Here is a 16126-nt window from a genome sequence, read left to right as displayed (position 1 = left end):
GGCATGAAATATGTCTTAATGTGTTTAGAAATGGGATGGACTTTAGATACGTTACTTTAGACGTTTAATATTTTATTGAGTATCTTTTTATTCTAATCATTTTCGTAGTTTTGGGGACGCTAAAGTCTTTCCTCACTTTAGTGCGTCTTCTCAAGCAGGAGGGAGGTTAACATTTGGGTATGATTCAATCCCCCCACCCCCACCCCCCACCTCTCGCTCTTCAGTTATTTCCTTAGTTTGGGGAGCCAGTGTAGAGCTCCTTAGTGCTGGCACAGAGAGGCTGGATGTTCCTGTGGTAGGGTATCAAGGAACGGTGGAACTAGTGCATAGCCTACGATACCCCCAATAATAATATAATTTACCAGTGGCCAGTCTCCGTTCTATGACAGAAACTCGACCAGATTTTGGAATTGCGTGATTTTACGGAAAGGTACGTTTATCACTCCTTATACATATATTCCTTATACATGAAAGATGTTTGCTTACTTTGAACTGCTTTCTGTTGGTATTCCCTCACGCCTTTGCATCACGGCAAGACAGTGCAAAATATAACTTTTTGCGCTGATCATGCAGTGGCAATATAACAAATTCATATCAGGCTATTACTCTTGTGGGATGCCTAAACGTGCATGTGGATCACGATTGCTAAGACCAACCTTTATCACATTCTGAAACAACGAAGCCTGCTTTTAAAGTCACTGACCAACCTATAACATATCCTTATGCGGTATTCATCTGAGCCTCACGTCGCGATGGTGGAGCATTTTATCTCAACCTGTTGCACCGTCTCCTGATGAAAACCACTTTAAACGCTCTATCCAGGGCAGTGCCGGAGCGCCTGGCTCTGTGAAGAGAACCCTATAGATGGCGCTCTGTAGCACAGACCTACAACTTCTCAACGACTTTGTTACAGATCCACAAAACCTATACCTAAGTCTATAATTGATGTCTGTCGTATTGACAATTGCTCAAGAGTTCGTGCGACTTTTTTGGCAACCAGCAATTTCGGAGAATAGAAATTTAAGACCCTCTGTGATCATATCTCTATTCCACCTGTGAGATTTTGTTGGTAGTCTCAAATCGTCTGTCATCTTCACATACTGACTGCCTAACAATTATATTAGAAATATTTGAAATTTGACTTGTTTTGCCAAACTGCCATTTTTATCAAATACTTGTTTTGTAACAATTTTTATATTGAGTCTTTGGAGGGCATGTTTGTTTTGTAGTCAGGAGTAGAGGAGAAACTTAAGACATAGCATTTTCTTTTGAGTCATAAAAGTCTTAATAAGTCTTGCCTATCTGAGGAGGACGGTGAAAGAATAAATAGCAGTCTGGAAGGGAAAATAATGAGTGTGCTTTGAAATGGATGAATCTGGAAATAATGATGGCAGTGAACGGCTTTGGGTGAGGTTGCAGTTGGAGGAGACACAATACCCTCTCTTGGTTTGGGATGAAGCTGTCGAGAGAGGGGGGGGGGGGGGAGAGAGGGAGAGAGAGAAAGAGAAAGAGAGAGAGCCAGACTGTGGTTTGAGCGAGGCTGCCCTTTGGCATTTCAACTGGTGAAAAAGACAGTCATAAGGTGTGGTTTCCAAATGCGAAGAAAGCACAGAGTGATTTCAATAATAAGAAAGATGCAGAAGAAATGGGAGAAAATTAAAATATTTGTTCTGGACTTCTGGATGCTGATTTTTGCTCCTATCCACATTTGATCCTGCTGACGTTGCAGTTCTATTCAATAGAGTGTGGTTTTTCTTTAGGTTAGGTATGCATGACCTGTGTCTTTATTCTAACACACACACACACACACACACACACACACACACACACACACACACACACACACACACTCCTTCACTCAACTTCTCACTCCCACTCTCACTCCCATTCTTGTCTGTCTCTCCTTTTCATTCTCTCTCCACGCCTCAGATTCTGGAAGAAAGTTGAGTAGACATCATAGACGTTCACTGGCTTGCTCACATCAGTTTCATTCTGAACCCTGACATTTATATGACCTATCAGCCCATTGGTAATCAATTAAATTAACTTTATTTCAGTTCTAAATACTGGATATTTTTTCATGGTGTATTGCTCAGAAAGGGACTCTACAGAAACAGTCTGAACCTTCTAGGAGCAAGGCTATATTGACAAGGGTCAGTGGCAATAATCCCCTCCATCTTTTCTCTCTCTGCTCTCAGCTAGTCTGGTCTGGATTTTACACTTATGCCTCTGCTGATCAGGCCTGGATCTGGTTCGTTGCCAGCCCCCACATCCAAGCGAGAGCGGCGTCAGACACTTAGCCAGGCAGTTCCTTTTTTTAGGGACACAAGTCACCAAATTACAGTCGAGTGTGCAGTTAATTCCAGCCAAGCGCATGGATTCTGGAACCGCCCAATGGTTAGTCAGGCAATGGCAAGGGCCAGAGCAGGAGGAGGAGAGAGAGAGAGAAAGAGCAACGAGGACACACAGCACGCAGGATGAGGAACAGACCACCAATGAGTTCAAGGAACTGCCTCTTGTCCTTAATGCTAATAATAACATTTTCAGCGACGGGCTTCCTCTGGTATCCAGTTATTAGAGTGTCTATCTCATTTTTTCCGACTTACTGTGGTGTCTCCTGTCGCAGCTGTCTCTGCCACTTTGAACCAGGTGAATCAGGGTCACTTCAGGACATCTCTGTGAGACAAACCTGTGCTTTCTACTGCTGCCTTGGTTTTGACGAGTGTTGCGCTGACAGGAAAATGCCTCAAAGGCTGGCACACAAACTATGGCTCTTTATGAAGAATGAATTGTTTCCTCCATCCACTAAAGGCAAAGAAGTCTGACGTCTCACTGGATTAATTATGTGTCACTTTTTCAAGAATCAGACCTTGTCCAATGTTTTAAAATAACTGCTGCTCTGGGTTCTTAACTTTGACATGAGTCTGGCTTTGCTCTCAGTTTTTAAATGGTTTTGGCTCTAGGAGTACAAATGTCCAGACATACACACATATACACAATTCAATCAAATAAATGCAGGTATGCCACTGAAAGTATAATTCATTTGACCATGTGTGTATCATTGAAACAGAGGTTTCTGAGTTTCTGAGTTGTCAGATACAAGAGCAGCACAAGGTTAGGGGGGGAATTTCATCTTATAGCGAAAAGTGTGGTTGCCATTTTGGTTGACGTTCAAAAACATTCCACAGGGTGTCAGCTTACAAAACTCACCCTCACCCAGTAACCCTAACCAACAACTCTTAAACCAGTCTCTAATGAAAAGCCTGTCTGTTGACAACAGATTTTACATGCGCAGCTCAGACTGTTGAGGTTGCCATGACTTCATAAGTTGGAAAAAAAAAACTATTTGAAAAGGTCAAGCTGTTCTTCGTTTGTGATCTCAGGTTGTGGGAAATTCAAACAGTGGCGGGTAGAGACAGGTTGAGGTCACGGCTGCACAGCTGTCTGTCTCTGATATTACAGCGTTCCTCCACTGCTTTCCAATTTCCACCATTCCTCTCGCTCATATCCACTGCAAGCACGGTATCCACGGAAAAAAGTCTGAGTTGGTTTTTTTTGGGGGGGGGTGCAGGTTTTTCAGGTTGAAACAGTGAATTTGATTGTAGACAGACACACATCACATAAACAGCCACACCTCAAATTGGTCGGGTGAATTCCCACTGGCTTGGATTTCTTTTATTATGATAATCACAGAAAACATACCCCAAAACTTGCAGAGAACAAGCACAGTAGCAACATTGCCTTGAACCTCTCACAAAGAATCACTACAGTTCACTGAGCTTTGATGGCTTTCCCAGGTTTTCCCCTTTTTAATTACGTGTGAACATTAGCAGACTGGGTGGCTGGTTCCAGGCCAACGCCACAGTGAAACACGTAAAGTTCTATTAAAAGCTTAATTGAGATTCTACACACTTAAACACTTGATCCATGTGGAGTAGCCGTAGTGCATGTCCCTGATCCAATAATGGCAGAGTTGGGCTTAATCTGCAAAGGAAAAGTCAAAGGGATTTAGCAGCCTGCATTCGCAAATGTTAATTCGGCATTCATGCGGGTGTTTTGATGTTTGCTTGATGCATGCCATAAGATCACGTCTTGGTATTTAGACACAAGGGGAGAGGGCCCCTGAGGGCTTTTGGGAATCAGTAATGATAATCTTTTTTTATGTGTTGTTCACTTTCTCTCTTTCAGTCATGATTCGGTCTTTCTTTCTTTATTGCTCTTCTGTCCTCTCTCTGTTTCTCTCTCTCTTTTTCTCTCTCCTTCACACACATACAGCCCCCCCCCCCCCCCCCACACACACACACACTCACATCCTGTGTCTACAGTAGACTCTCTCAGAGATGGGGGCTGGTGTGCAGTGGCATTTCCCTCCATCACTCTCTTAAATCTGCCTCCCGTTTTACCCCCAGAGCCTCCCTAGCTGCCCTCCTCCTCTTCATCACTCTCTTTCTCCACCCTCCCTTTGCACTCACATCTCTATCCCCCTCTCTCTCTCTGTCTATCTGCCTCTTATTCTCTATCACTTCCACTCAGATTTGCCATCCAAAATGTTTGTGTTTTTGTCTAGTATTTCTTCTTTTGTTTCTATGTCTATTTCATTCACTCTCTACTCGCTCTCTAATTTCTCTCTCCCGCTGTCACTCTCACAAACGCGCGCACACACACACACACACACACACACACACACACACACACACATACACACACACACACACACACACACACACACACACACACACACACACACACACACACAGACACACACAGACACAAAGGCACACACAGACACAGACACACACACGCACACTCACACGCACACACACACACACGCACACACACGCACACACACGCACACACACACATACACACACATACGCAGTTCCTCTGTCCCTCCCTGTTTCTCTCACCAGTTGGGCAAACTCTGCTGCGCCTCTTAGACAAACACAGTGGTAGCAGACGGATTGTGCGATGGAAATAGCTGCCCCAGTCCCCTATAGCGGAGAACAGTGGGCGCTCTAATTATGAGGAGAAGCTTCTGTTTTGTTTAACTCTGGTTCCTCTGTGGGCTGAGGAGCACTCTCTACAGGAAAGGCGATAATGTTTAGTTTTTGTAGACCAATTCCTCAACACACACACACACTTACTCACACTGACACTCACACACCCAAAAGCACCCGCCCAAGTTCCTCAGTGTCCACTGACTTATTTGGCTCAGCGTGTGTGTGTGTATGTGTGTGTGTGTGTGTGTGTGTGTGTGTGTGTGTGTGTGTGGGTGTGTTTTTTGTCTCCTCTCACTAATAGGATCAGCTGTATTGTGGTCTTGCATCCTTTCATTTTGAAGCCAGATGTTCCTGGTATCAATCACGGCCCAAATGAGATCCTTCCCCTTCTTCCCCCTTCTGTTTGTGTTCCTCCTGTTCATTTTCTCAACTCCTCTAACACTGGAAACCAGGGGGAAAATATCCCACACCCAAGCACAATAAACACTGTGTGCATCACAGTAATGTCTAGAGTCAGATAATTATAGACCCCTCAAAAACCTGTTAACAATTGTGATCTTACTTTTTTTTTTTTTTTAAATGCCACACATATATACTTAAACAGATTTTGGAACATACAGCACGGGCATAAATAACAGCGATTTTTGCATGGGTGCAAAAAACGCAAAGACTTCTGGGTAATTCTGCCTCATCCTCTCTTTGCATTCCTCTGGCTGAACTAAAGTGAGCTTTTTTAGAGAGCATGGTATAATTTAGCAGCTATTTTTGCGAATGGGAACAGACTTGTAGAGAGGCTTTCTTACTCCATCTTTCATACCGGGTCAACAGCGTGCAGAGCACTTTTCCTTTTGCCCCGTGAGTTTGGCGTTTAAATTATGGCTGTGCTCAAGAAGCTCTCGTAAATGCTGCATTCTCTGCTTCCCATAACAGTTCTGTCATACACTGTCAACAGCAGAACCTCGGGGCTTTAGGTTCTTACTGCTGTCACAGTCAGCTTGCATGTAGACACACTGGCAGGATTTAGAAGTAGTCACGGAGAGCAAGGAAAACATCCCGTCCCTCATAAGTGGCGGTTTCTGCGGAGGCCTTGTAGAGCCCTGTGTTTGGACAGTGAGATTGCTGCTCTAAAACCAGGCTGCTGACATTTACATCATCAGTGGGGGATTTCTTCCATGGGCCGTTGGCCTCCTCACTGCAGAAGGGGGGACTGGTGTCTGTGGAAGAAGACAGATGCAGAAAAAACAGTGGTGCTAAATGTTCCCCATACACTATAGGAGCTCACAGAGCAGCCAGCACAGGCAGACCCAGGCAGATCATCTGCAGAGAGGAAAAGCACAAAAAGGATCAAATTGCAGTAATGGTTCTGTTTCAGGTTTGACGTTGCTACATTTTGAGACTACTATGGTGTATACGCCACATCTCTCTAGTTTTGAGCCTATGATGATACAATGCCAAGTCATAGTGCCTTTTCATAACCGCTGTTCATATTTCCTGTCAGCGTCCATAATGTTGTTGGCGATGTTGAGGGCGAGTGTCTATCAGTACACTTTGTTCTGAGAGTCAGGGCTGGCAATGTCCCACACCACATGGAGGAGACTTGCCAAAGGATTGATTTGTTGTGGTGGTACCTACAGTACAAACACCCTCAGCTGGGTACCAGCCCAGACGGCGATGCCGGAGGGACAGGACACAATGGGGATGTGCCGAATCCTGCTTTGACACAGCACAAGGACAGCATGTCCTCTAACGGTCCTCTGCTTGTCCTCTGGTGATAAGGAGGCCTTTTGTCGTGTGAAATGGTGGTGGCGTTCTCGCCTCCTTAAATTCCTTACTAGAGAATTCCGTGAGAATGATTTCCCCCTACTCATACCACGCACAAAACTCTTGCTAAGGGATTAATTTGTTATAGTGGTTTCATCTACAAACACCCTCAGCTGGTTCCTATTATAGGTGAAAGTTAAGGAGATCAAGTTGCATCCTCTCGATGGTCAAATCCAGTCACGCTATGGGTCAAAGGTGACAGTCAACCCAGGATTAGGCTCAGGGAGGGCAGGTCTAGACTAGAGTCATGTTTAGGGTTACGTCACATCAGTCCCTTCACCCTGTGCCACCCTCTCAATACATGACCTCACCAGAGCCAGCTGGGTCATATGCACTGACATCACAAGCCTTTCATTTACTTGCACACTCAGTCTTTTTTCTTTACACACACACACACACACACACACACACACACGCAGTATGAATGGCCCAAGTGTTAGTCTGAGCCCAGTCTTACTTTTTCCGCCAAATCTGCTGTCGGATCCCTTGTGTACCATGAACTGACACACCTTCTTTTCCTCTCACTCTCTCTCTCTTCTTCTTCTTCTCTCTTTTCTCTTACTCCATCCCTCCAGCTGCCTTTGCCTCTCGCTCTTTCCCTTTTCCTCCCTCCCTCTCTTTCGGTCCTCTTAGGCTAGTCTGTTGTTTGGTGAACTCCCTCTGAAAGGCTTGAGTTAATTATGCATGTCATGGCATTTTTATTTAATTACAGCCTCTTCGCACCTGTGTTCACTGAGGTCAAGAGTAGTCTATTGGCCTTCTGCTGTGAACTAATTTTCTAGTGTGTTTATTTGGTGGTGTAATCCTCTATCCAGGGTGTGAAGCATTAACTCCGCTTAATAAAGTGTGACTTGCTCATCAGTCCAGTGCTGTCGAGCTGTATGGTTTTCAAAGCTCTGTTTCCCTTCAACCAACCTACTCACTGTAATGGTTTGGAATGTCTTCTCTGTGGTGGTTGTATTTTTTAGAAGAAACCTTTGCCAAAGCCACACAAAGCAACTGTCATAATATGAATAGATTTTTCAACTTGGATTAGATTAGATTTAATTGTATTGTCATTGTGCAAAGTACAAGTACAAAGACAATGAAGTACAGTATCTTGAAAGGCTTGAAGGGATACTTGTCTTATGCATTTCCTTAGCATACCGATTTTGTTGAGAATTTTGCTCTGATTCTTTGTCTCACAGTAAAAGTAGATAATATTTCATAGATATTGAGAGGTTTTTGTTTTTGTAAGATTTTGATCAATTCCTTCTCTTCTTCATTTTGTAGTTGTATCTTACAATCTTATTTAGTACTATGGTAGTCATTCTCCCGCTCCTACTCCCCCCCCCCACCTCTCTCCTCCTCCTCAGGTCTGTGTGGGTGTAAACGATGTCCCCCGTCATGTTGTCCCTCTGTCTCTCTCTCTCTCGCTCGTCCTTAGGTCTGTGTAAGTGTAAACGATGTCCCCCGTCATGTTGTCCCTCTGTCTCTCTCTCTCTCCTCCTCAGGTCTGTGTAAGTGTAAATGATGTCCCACTGCTCTCTCGCCCTGCTGCTGTGTGTGGCCAGCCTATCGCTGCCCTCTCAGGCCCTGCCCTTCGAGCAGAAAGGCTTCTGGGACTTTGGCATGGATGGCGATGGGGGGGGAATGACGATGATGATGAGGGACGAAGAGGAGGGCTCAGCTGTGATAGAGGAGGAGCTGACACCTTCCCCTGGGTTCCCTACATGCCCCTTTGGCTGCCAATGTCGTCTGCGGGTGGTGCAGTGCTCTGATCTGGGTAGGTGCCACTACTCGCTCGTGTGTGTGTGTGTGTGTGTGTGTGTGTGTTTGTGAACGCATTTTAGATTGTCTCTAGATTGGATTAGATTGTTTACAGTTTATTATCATGAGTGTCTCGGAACATCTCTTTGTGTGTGTGTGTGTGTGTGTGTGTGTGTGTGTGTGTGTGTGTGTATGAGAGAGAGAGAGAGAGAGAGAGAGAGAGAGAGAGAACTTTTTAGGGTGTGTTTGTGTGTGTTTTTTATACATGTGCTAGAGTGTCCTTAGTGACTGAAACAACAAAGTGATGAAATGGATGAAAGAAAGACAGAAGGAAATGAAAGAAAAGATCAAAGAAGGAAGAAAAATGAGTATGAAAAGGAGAATGCATTAATGTATGAACAAATGAATAAACTTCTGTCTTGAACCAACCATGCTAATGCATGATATCCGGCGCCAAGGCAGTGTGAGAGTGTGTGTGTGTCTGTTCACTCTTGTGTTTTGTGTTATCTCTCAGAGATATATTTTCCCAGGATTTACCCAGAGTGCACAGCGGGAGCACAGGCTTTGATGGAGCCTGCTGAAATGCTCCTGTGTAATTTCCGCGGGAGTCTGGAGCAGTGCTTTGGTGTTGTTCTTGGAACACTAAATGCAGAATGTTTTACAGGAATACAACAAATGGTGGCGAAGGAGAGAGAGTGGGAATGAAGGAGTCAGAAGAGTTGGAATGGAGGGATGGGGGGATGAGGGGAGGGGGAGGATGTCTTGAAGACAAAGACACTTTGAAAGCAAAAATTGGAAGGGTAGAGGTGTACTGTTTTCAAAATGAAGGAGACTATTGGACTGGTGGTAGACTGACCTGGTTTGTGACCACACAGGATTTAGGACTGGTTGGTCGTGTAACAAACACAGAGGCTCTGCTATTGACAGTGTCTCTTTGCCTCATTCCTCTCCTGAGACTGGAAAAGTACACTGGCAGTGTTATTCTAAGCAGATGTGAAGGTTTGTGTTGTCTCTAGTGTAAGAAACCCTTGGTGCTCGGGAAATTCTTGCAGGCCGTCTTCCTCTCTCTTTAGAGGAGCTGTCCAAAGCAGCTACAACAAATAACTATGAATAACACACACACACAGTCACACACTCAAACACTCAAAAAAGCGCACGCGCACACACACACACACACACACAACATAAACACATGCAAGCATAAACCTCATAAGGACAGGAAGCAAAACAAAATCCCTAAGCCACCACTCTTCCACAATTACAGTCCTCATAGAAACTTTACTACCGTAGAATTGACAAAGCTTAACAAGAAACCCAGGAAATGAAGGCTTATTATTTCAAAACTATGCATTTTTTTATAGGGCATGTGTACACCAATGCATGTGAGAGAGGACGTTGCTGAGTGTCTTTGCATGTCAATGCCCGAGTTCCAAACACAAACAGGGTTCTGATCATTTATATGATCGCCATTTTTCAGCTATATTTACTTTTTCTACAGCTGTGTGTCTGTTGCTCCACTTGTTGTCTGAAGTCTGAATCGTTCACTACCACATGGATGCCACTGGGCAGGGTATAATTTCAATGATGTTGGTGCTTATTTAAAACATATGTTCTCTCTGTGAATGTCCCCGTGTCTGTATGCTTTTTGAACCCTGTCCATGTTTCATTAACAGATGTATGCGTTGTTGCGCTGGTGCTTTTTGGGGACCTGTTCTCCTGTGTGACAGCGTGTGTGGTGTCGGTCAGCGGACTGCATTGCTGTGGCTTTAAGTAGCGGGTGGGGGAGATGTTGGGGACCACACTCCTTGTGTGTGTGTGTGTGTCTGAGAGAGAGAGAGATGAAGTCACCGTCTGCCCGCTCCCTCCTATCATTTTTTAATTCGGCGCCCTGTCTGCGTGTCCATCTGTCCCGAGTGCTTTTCATCTCGTAATACCCTGGAGACTGCGTGGCTGTGACAGCCTGCCACATTTGTCATTCCAGGGTGGAGCGGGAGAAACGCGTCCGCTGACGAGGGCTGCCATGAATCACCGCCGGTTTCCAGGCTCTTTGAGCTTCTCCCAGGGCAGCTGCGAATACTGAGGAAAACTGTGAAATTGTGATGTGGTCCAGATACTTCTAGGATGTGGCCTGGAATTGGCCATGTGGTTTTAATGTTTTGGGATGTTGGCATGATGTAGCCATGGCTTGATATATGTTCTTAATATAGGTTTTGTGGTATGGCCACTTTAGAAGGAGCAGGTATTGCTAAGCTAACACTCAGCTGGACTTGAATTATAGAGTGGGGCTCACTGTAGGCAAAAGGGTTTCTGGCCCATATTGGTTAAAACTTGGATTTTGATTTGAAATGTAAAATAAGTCACATAATATCAGAACTTGGGTACTCCATTCTAATTCGTTTTGATTTATTTATTTATCTATGATATTTTGCTGATGCTGACAATGTCCCTCTCTCAGAAGATTTGTGAGATCTGAAACAGCTGCACTGCACATGTGCTGTTCCACCAGTAGGTCCAAGTCAAGTTTGTGACCATGTGTGTTTATTTGCTGTTTCGCTCTGTGCTCTGTGTTTATAAGTGTCTTCATATTTCACTGCTTGTTTGTGTGTGCGCATTAGTATGAGTGTCACAGTGAACGGTATATGTTTGTTAGTAGTTACTGTCTGTTTGTTTTCAGGTTTGGTGGAGGTGCCAAAGTCCATTCCAACTGACACCAAACTTCTGGACCTTCAGAACAACCGCATCACAGAAATCAAGGAGAATGACTTCAAAGGCCTTTCAAACCTTTATGTAAGCACAGAGACTTGTGAAATTAAAAACCAATTAAAGACCAAAAATGAAAGACCAATTAAAAACCAAAAATTAAAACACACAAACACAAAACAAGGATAAGGATCCAACTAGTACGCAAGCCAGAAAAAAGCACAAGAGGCAAAGAGAAAGAGTGAACTAATGAGTCCCATGAAAGAGAGAGAAGAAGGGAGGAATCATGGAGGGGGATTATGCTGCGATGGAAAAGCTGAATGGGAGTGAAAATGAAAAGCTAGAAGGCAGAACAATTCCCTCCAATCTGCAGTGCCTAGGTGTTAGAATGTTTTGACCTTTGGATTTGGCCATGCAGAGCCAGTGCCAAAGAGAATATTTGAGTTCCCTTACCTCCGTTCAGCCAGGCATGCTGTCTCAGCTATTTGGCCCACCAGGGGCTCTCACCAGTGACAATATTTCACTTGGCTCTCTAGTCTGCAATAAGGACATAGGACGATTAGTTCATTAGTTCATCATGGAATAGTGAACCACTAAAAATTACTATTCAGTGTTGTTCAGCTTCTGAGGCACCTCATACATTTTAAATGAGAATTAAAGCTGTGTGTGTTTTCCTGCTGAATAGTTCCACCAAGTAGATCTGAGGACAAGTCAGTGATCCTATGTCTGGATCCTATCTCTCTTCAGACTGATACATTTCTCATTCTGTCTCGTGTCTTCCTCAGGCACTATCTTTGGTGCATAATAAGCTCTCCAAGATCCACCCGAGGGCCTTCGCCCCTCTTCGTCACCTGCAGAAGCTCTACATCTCCCACAACCTCCTGCCATCCGTGCCCAAGAACTTGCCCCCATCCCTGGTGGAGCTCAGGATCCATGACAACCGCATCAAGAAGGTGGCAGAGGGGGCCTTCTCTGGCCTGGGCAGCATGAACTGCATAGGTCTGTACACAGTCATAAACACACACTTAAACATGGACACCCACCCACAGAAGTATCACACACATAGGCACACACTTATAGTAGTTGTCCATGAATGCGCACACACAGACAGAGACAGATGTGTGTGTACACACCCACACAGAACACACGGACACGGACTACTTAAAGCATTGTCAGGTCAAATATACAATATAAGTCTTGACAGGAGACAATTATGGCGATTTGGTATAAATATACACTGGTAACTGAGCTTGAAATCTCTGTGCCAGTCCAATGCCTGAAAGTAGCAGTGTCAAGTCATAAGACTCAAAAAAAGTTAAATGGTGATCTTGTGGTCTTCAAGTCAAATCATCAGGGTTTGGTTTTAGCAAGAAAACCAACTTTTTCTTCATGGATTTGACCAGCATCCTTTGTTCCCTAGTTGTCACCACACATACTCAAAAGCTCACATCTGCCTCCGTAGGATATTACATGTATCACTACACATTGCCTTAGACTGACTGGAGAGGAGCGCCTACACTAGTCATCTGTGCAGCCAGCCTACTTGTCTGGGCTACGGGGAGTGTTGTCTCATGGCGAGGTTGACAGTCTGAATCCAGGATTCCCTCTATAAGCCAACGGAAGGACTGAAAAAAGCACAGAACACCTACAATAGTCCTTCGCACACCACAGAAACCCAGGACACAATTATGACTGCCCTTCTGATGCAGCAATGCTGTATCATGAAATTGCCAGCTGTGTTTGTTTCTTAACTTAAAGTGCTGGTTTGACTTTGTCAAAACAAATAAAGATGGTTGCATACTGGAAGTGGAGACAGTGATAAAATAGCACATGTGTGGGACAATGACTGACTCTCTGGTCTGTCCATCTGTCTTTGAAAGAGATGGGTGAAAACCCTATCCAGAACAGTGGATTTGAGCCAGGGGCATTCAAAGGACTGAAACTCAACTACCTGCGCATCTCAGATGCCAAGCTCACTGGAATCCCCAAAGGTAACAAAGTCTGACTAGAGTTACACATTTAAAACTAGAATAAGAAGGTAGAATAACATGGCATGACTTCTTTCAGTTATTTTACAGTAAATGGAGTACATTAGCATAACATATATATTTTACATGTATTATATTACAACATGTAATATATTGTATTATAATATGTATTATATTATAACATGTATGGTAGGATCCTGTCATGGCTGCAAGATTTCCTGCAACTTATTTCTTTGTTCCCCAGACCTCCCTGACAGCCTTCATGAGCTTCATCTTGACCGCAATCAGATCCAAGCCATCGAACTGGAAGACTTGAGCCGCTACAAGAACCTGATTAGGTGAGACTAGACAGTCCCACTGAGTCACTCTATAGAACACAGACACTGCCATTGTCCATTGGGCTGCATTCATTGATTTCAGTGTGACAACAGCGCCATCTACTGTTGATAATCATGTTAGAATGCTTGCTAAAGAGAGCGCTACTGGTTTTCCAGGCGATATATAAAATAGTATCGATCACAGTGGATTTGTCCCTCATTGAGTTTCAATTCACGTAAGTGTTTCCACCAATGGCACCCATTCATTTCCACAAACGAATATATTGGACTCACGTCAAGCAATCAAGTTCACAAACAATAAAAACATTTTAAACTTGAAGGTCTCACCTGATATGAAGCGTTTATAAATGTGTGCGTAATAAATATATGATATTACATATTGCTAACCCTAAACAATTCAACATACTGGACCCAGATCAGTTAAGCAAGTTAAAATAAAAGAAGTTTGTATAAATGTATATAAATATACACACAGTATATAAATATGAGTGACTTGAGTGGAACTTAATTATTAAGTTCCATGCATTAATCCAGTGTCACGGCCATGACTGGCTTACTTTCAGCATGGCCTGCATTGTACTGTAGCCATTCTGCCCACACCACTGAAAGGCAGGCATTCCACCTCTGCTGATCTGCACGCTCTAGTAGGCTGCCTCAGACAATGTGGCCCCTCGCTGTGGATCTAGTCCATTGTGTTTCTCCCACGCCGTGGGTACATGACCCTAATCTGTGCCTGGTCCTCTCTCTTTTGTCATTGTTTTTTTTTTTTTTTTTGCGGTTGCCAGATTGGGCCTGGGCTACAACAAGATCCGCATGATTGAGAACGGCAGTCTGTCCTACTTGCCCAGGCTCAGGGAGCTGCACTTGGACAACAATCTCCTCACCCGGGTGCCCAAGGGCCTGCCGGATATGAAGTTCCTACAGGTAAGCAGAGAGAGGCTGGCTGCAGAGCCATAATGGCTCGCACTGAAGGGAATGGGAACTGGGGTGTTAAATTGAAAGACCTTGGGCAAAATTATATTGTCATCAGATAATATCTTTGTATTGAGAGAGAAAGATAGCAGCCTATTTTCAGCCTAGTTTCTCTCATAGGCATACTCTCTCTCATACTGTTCTCTCTCTCTCTCTCCCCTCTATTTTTAGATTGTCTACCTCCATGAAAACAGCATCAGCACTGTTGATGTGGATGACTTCTGCTCCAGACGCTTTGCTACTAAGAGGACCTTCTACAATGGCATCAGTCTCTATGGCAACCCTGTCAACTATTGGGAGGTCCAGCCAGCCACTTTCCGCTGCGTTCTCGACCGCCTGGCCATACAGTTTGGCAACTACAGGAAATAAACATTTCAGAATGCATGAGGAAACTGGGGAGGGAAGAAGGGGTGCAGATGTGAGGGGGGAGAGTGAGAGGAGAGTATGGTGTTGTGGAGGAAGTCAAGGGTGGAGGAATATGAGGGAGAGGTAGAGAGGAAGGGGATGATAGGAAAGTGGTGGAGTTGAATAGGGGCAGAAACATAGAATGTCCCCAAAGAAGAAGAAATTCGAACAGAGCCAGCCAGAAAAAAAAAACAGATGGATTTTAAACATTATGGTTTTGTCACTCTCAAACATCATGAGAATGTGTCCAGGATGTGAAAAAGACATACCTTGTTTTCCAAATATAATTTTACTATGTAGGTTTCATTAGATCATTTTCATAGTTAGAAAAAGAATAAAAACAACAGGAAGCTTAAATAGTCATTTTCATCTACAAGTAGAGTTTAATTTTCAAATTCTCAGCCAGTATTGTGCAACATGTTTTTATTTTATTTCATTAATAATTTCACATGGAATTGTATTAATGTTGCAATTATTATTGTAATTATTATTATTTTTATTATTATTATAGATGTTATAATTATAATTATTGTGTGGTGGAGTTCTGTCCAGGTGAGCTAGACTTGAATGGCTGAAAATAGATGTCTCTTAAGGTGCTCTTTTCACATAATGTTGTTTGTCTTCTTTGCGGTTGTATTTCAAAGTAACTTTCCTTCAACATACTGGCTTTGGGGTCTTGTTTTCCATTGGGAGTTGGATACCATTCAGCCCTGGCTGTCTTTAAAAAACTAGCTTGTTCTGCCTTATCCCAATGCAATGTGTCCGAACCTGTGCATCCAAACCCGGCACCACGCCACGCCTTCACGATGGGACCACTGGGCTGGTCTGAAGGTTTTGTTGGCAAGGAAGGACTGATGGATCATTTTGCACAATGTCACTCGAAAACAAAAAGAAAACAAAAATGTACACACTGATTTTCGGGAGGTGTGACTTTCTTGACTTTGGGACCAATGGTGCCTTTGATGATGTATTTTCTGTAATTCTGCTAAAAGTGCTGCATGTGAGAATAAATACCTTTTCAGCTTCATTTTAGGGGCAGAGGTGAGATACCATCTTGGTCTGGAAGCTGTGACAAATAAAATGTGTTCAGAATTAAAGACTTTGACTCTGCAAGTTGAGAAATTAATCACAGAATCCACCAGCCTACCAACCA

General features: G+C 43.8%; 1 protein-coding gene across 1 annotated transcript; it reads left to right on the top strand.

The window, feature by feature from the left end:
• The first annotated feature begins 233 nt into the window (after positions 1-233).
• On the top strand, positions 234-16070 carry bgnb (biglycan b). Its single transcript, XM_012816692.2, has 8 exons — positions 234-430; positions 8315-8586; positions 11245-11357; positions 12056-12269; positions 13151-13261; positions 13503-13596; positions 14382-14520; positions 14740-16070. The coding sequence occupies exons 2-8, from the start codon at positions 8331-8333 to the stop codon at positions 14935-14937; spliced, it is 1125 nt and encodes a 374-aa protein (XP_012672146.1). The 5' UTR covers positions 234-430; positions 8315-8330; the 3' UTR covers positions 14938-16070.
• The last annotated feature ends 56 nt before the right edge of the window (positions 16071-16126 follow it).

Source organism: Clupea harengus, chromosome 4, assembly GCF_900700415.2.
Source record: "Clupea harengus chromosome 4, Ch_v2.0.2, whole genome shotgun sequence".
Lineage (NCBI taxonomy): Eukaryota > Metazoa > Chordata > Actinopteri > Clupeiformes > Clupeidae > Clupea > Clupea harengus.
Note: the sequence above shows the minus strand (reverse complement) of the source record. Positions and strands in the feature narration are given on the sequence as shown.

Excerpts from the sequence above, each read along its gene's own strand:
- bgnb (XM_012816692.2), top strand. The coding sequence starts at position 8,331 with ATGATGTCCCACTGCTCTCTCGCCCTGCTGCTGTGTGTGGCCAGCCTA. Across the intron at positions 12,270-13,150 it reads GGGCAGCATGAACTGCATAG|AGATGGGTGAAAACCCTATC; the intron begins GTCTGTACACAG and ends TGTCTTTGAAAG. Across the intron at positions 13,597-14,381 it reads CGCTACAAGAACCTGATTAG|ATTGGGCCTGGGCTACAACA; the intron begins GTGAGACTAGAC and ends TGCGGTTGCCAG.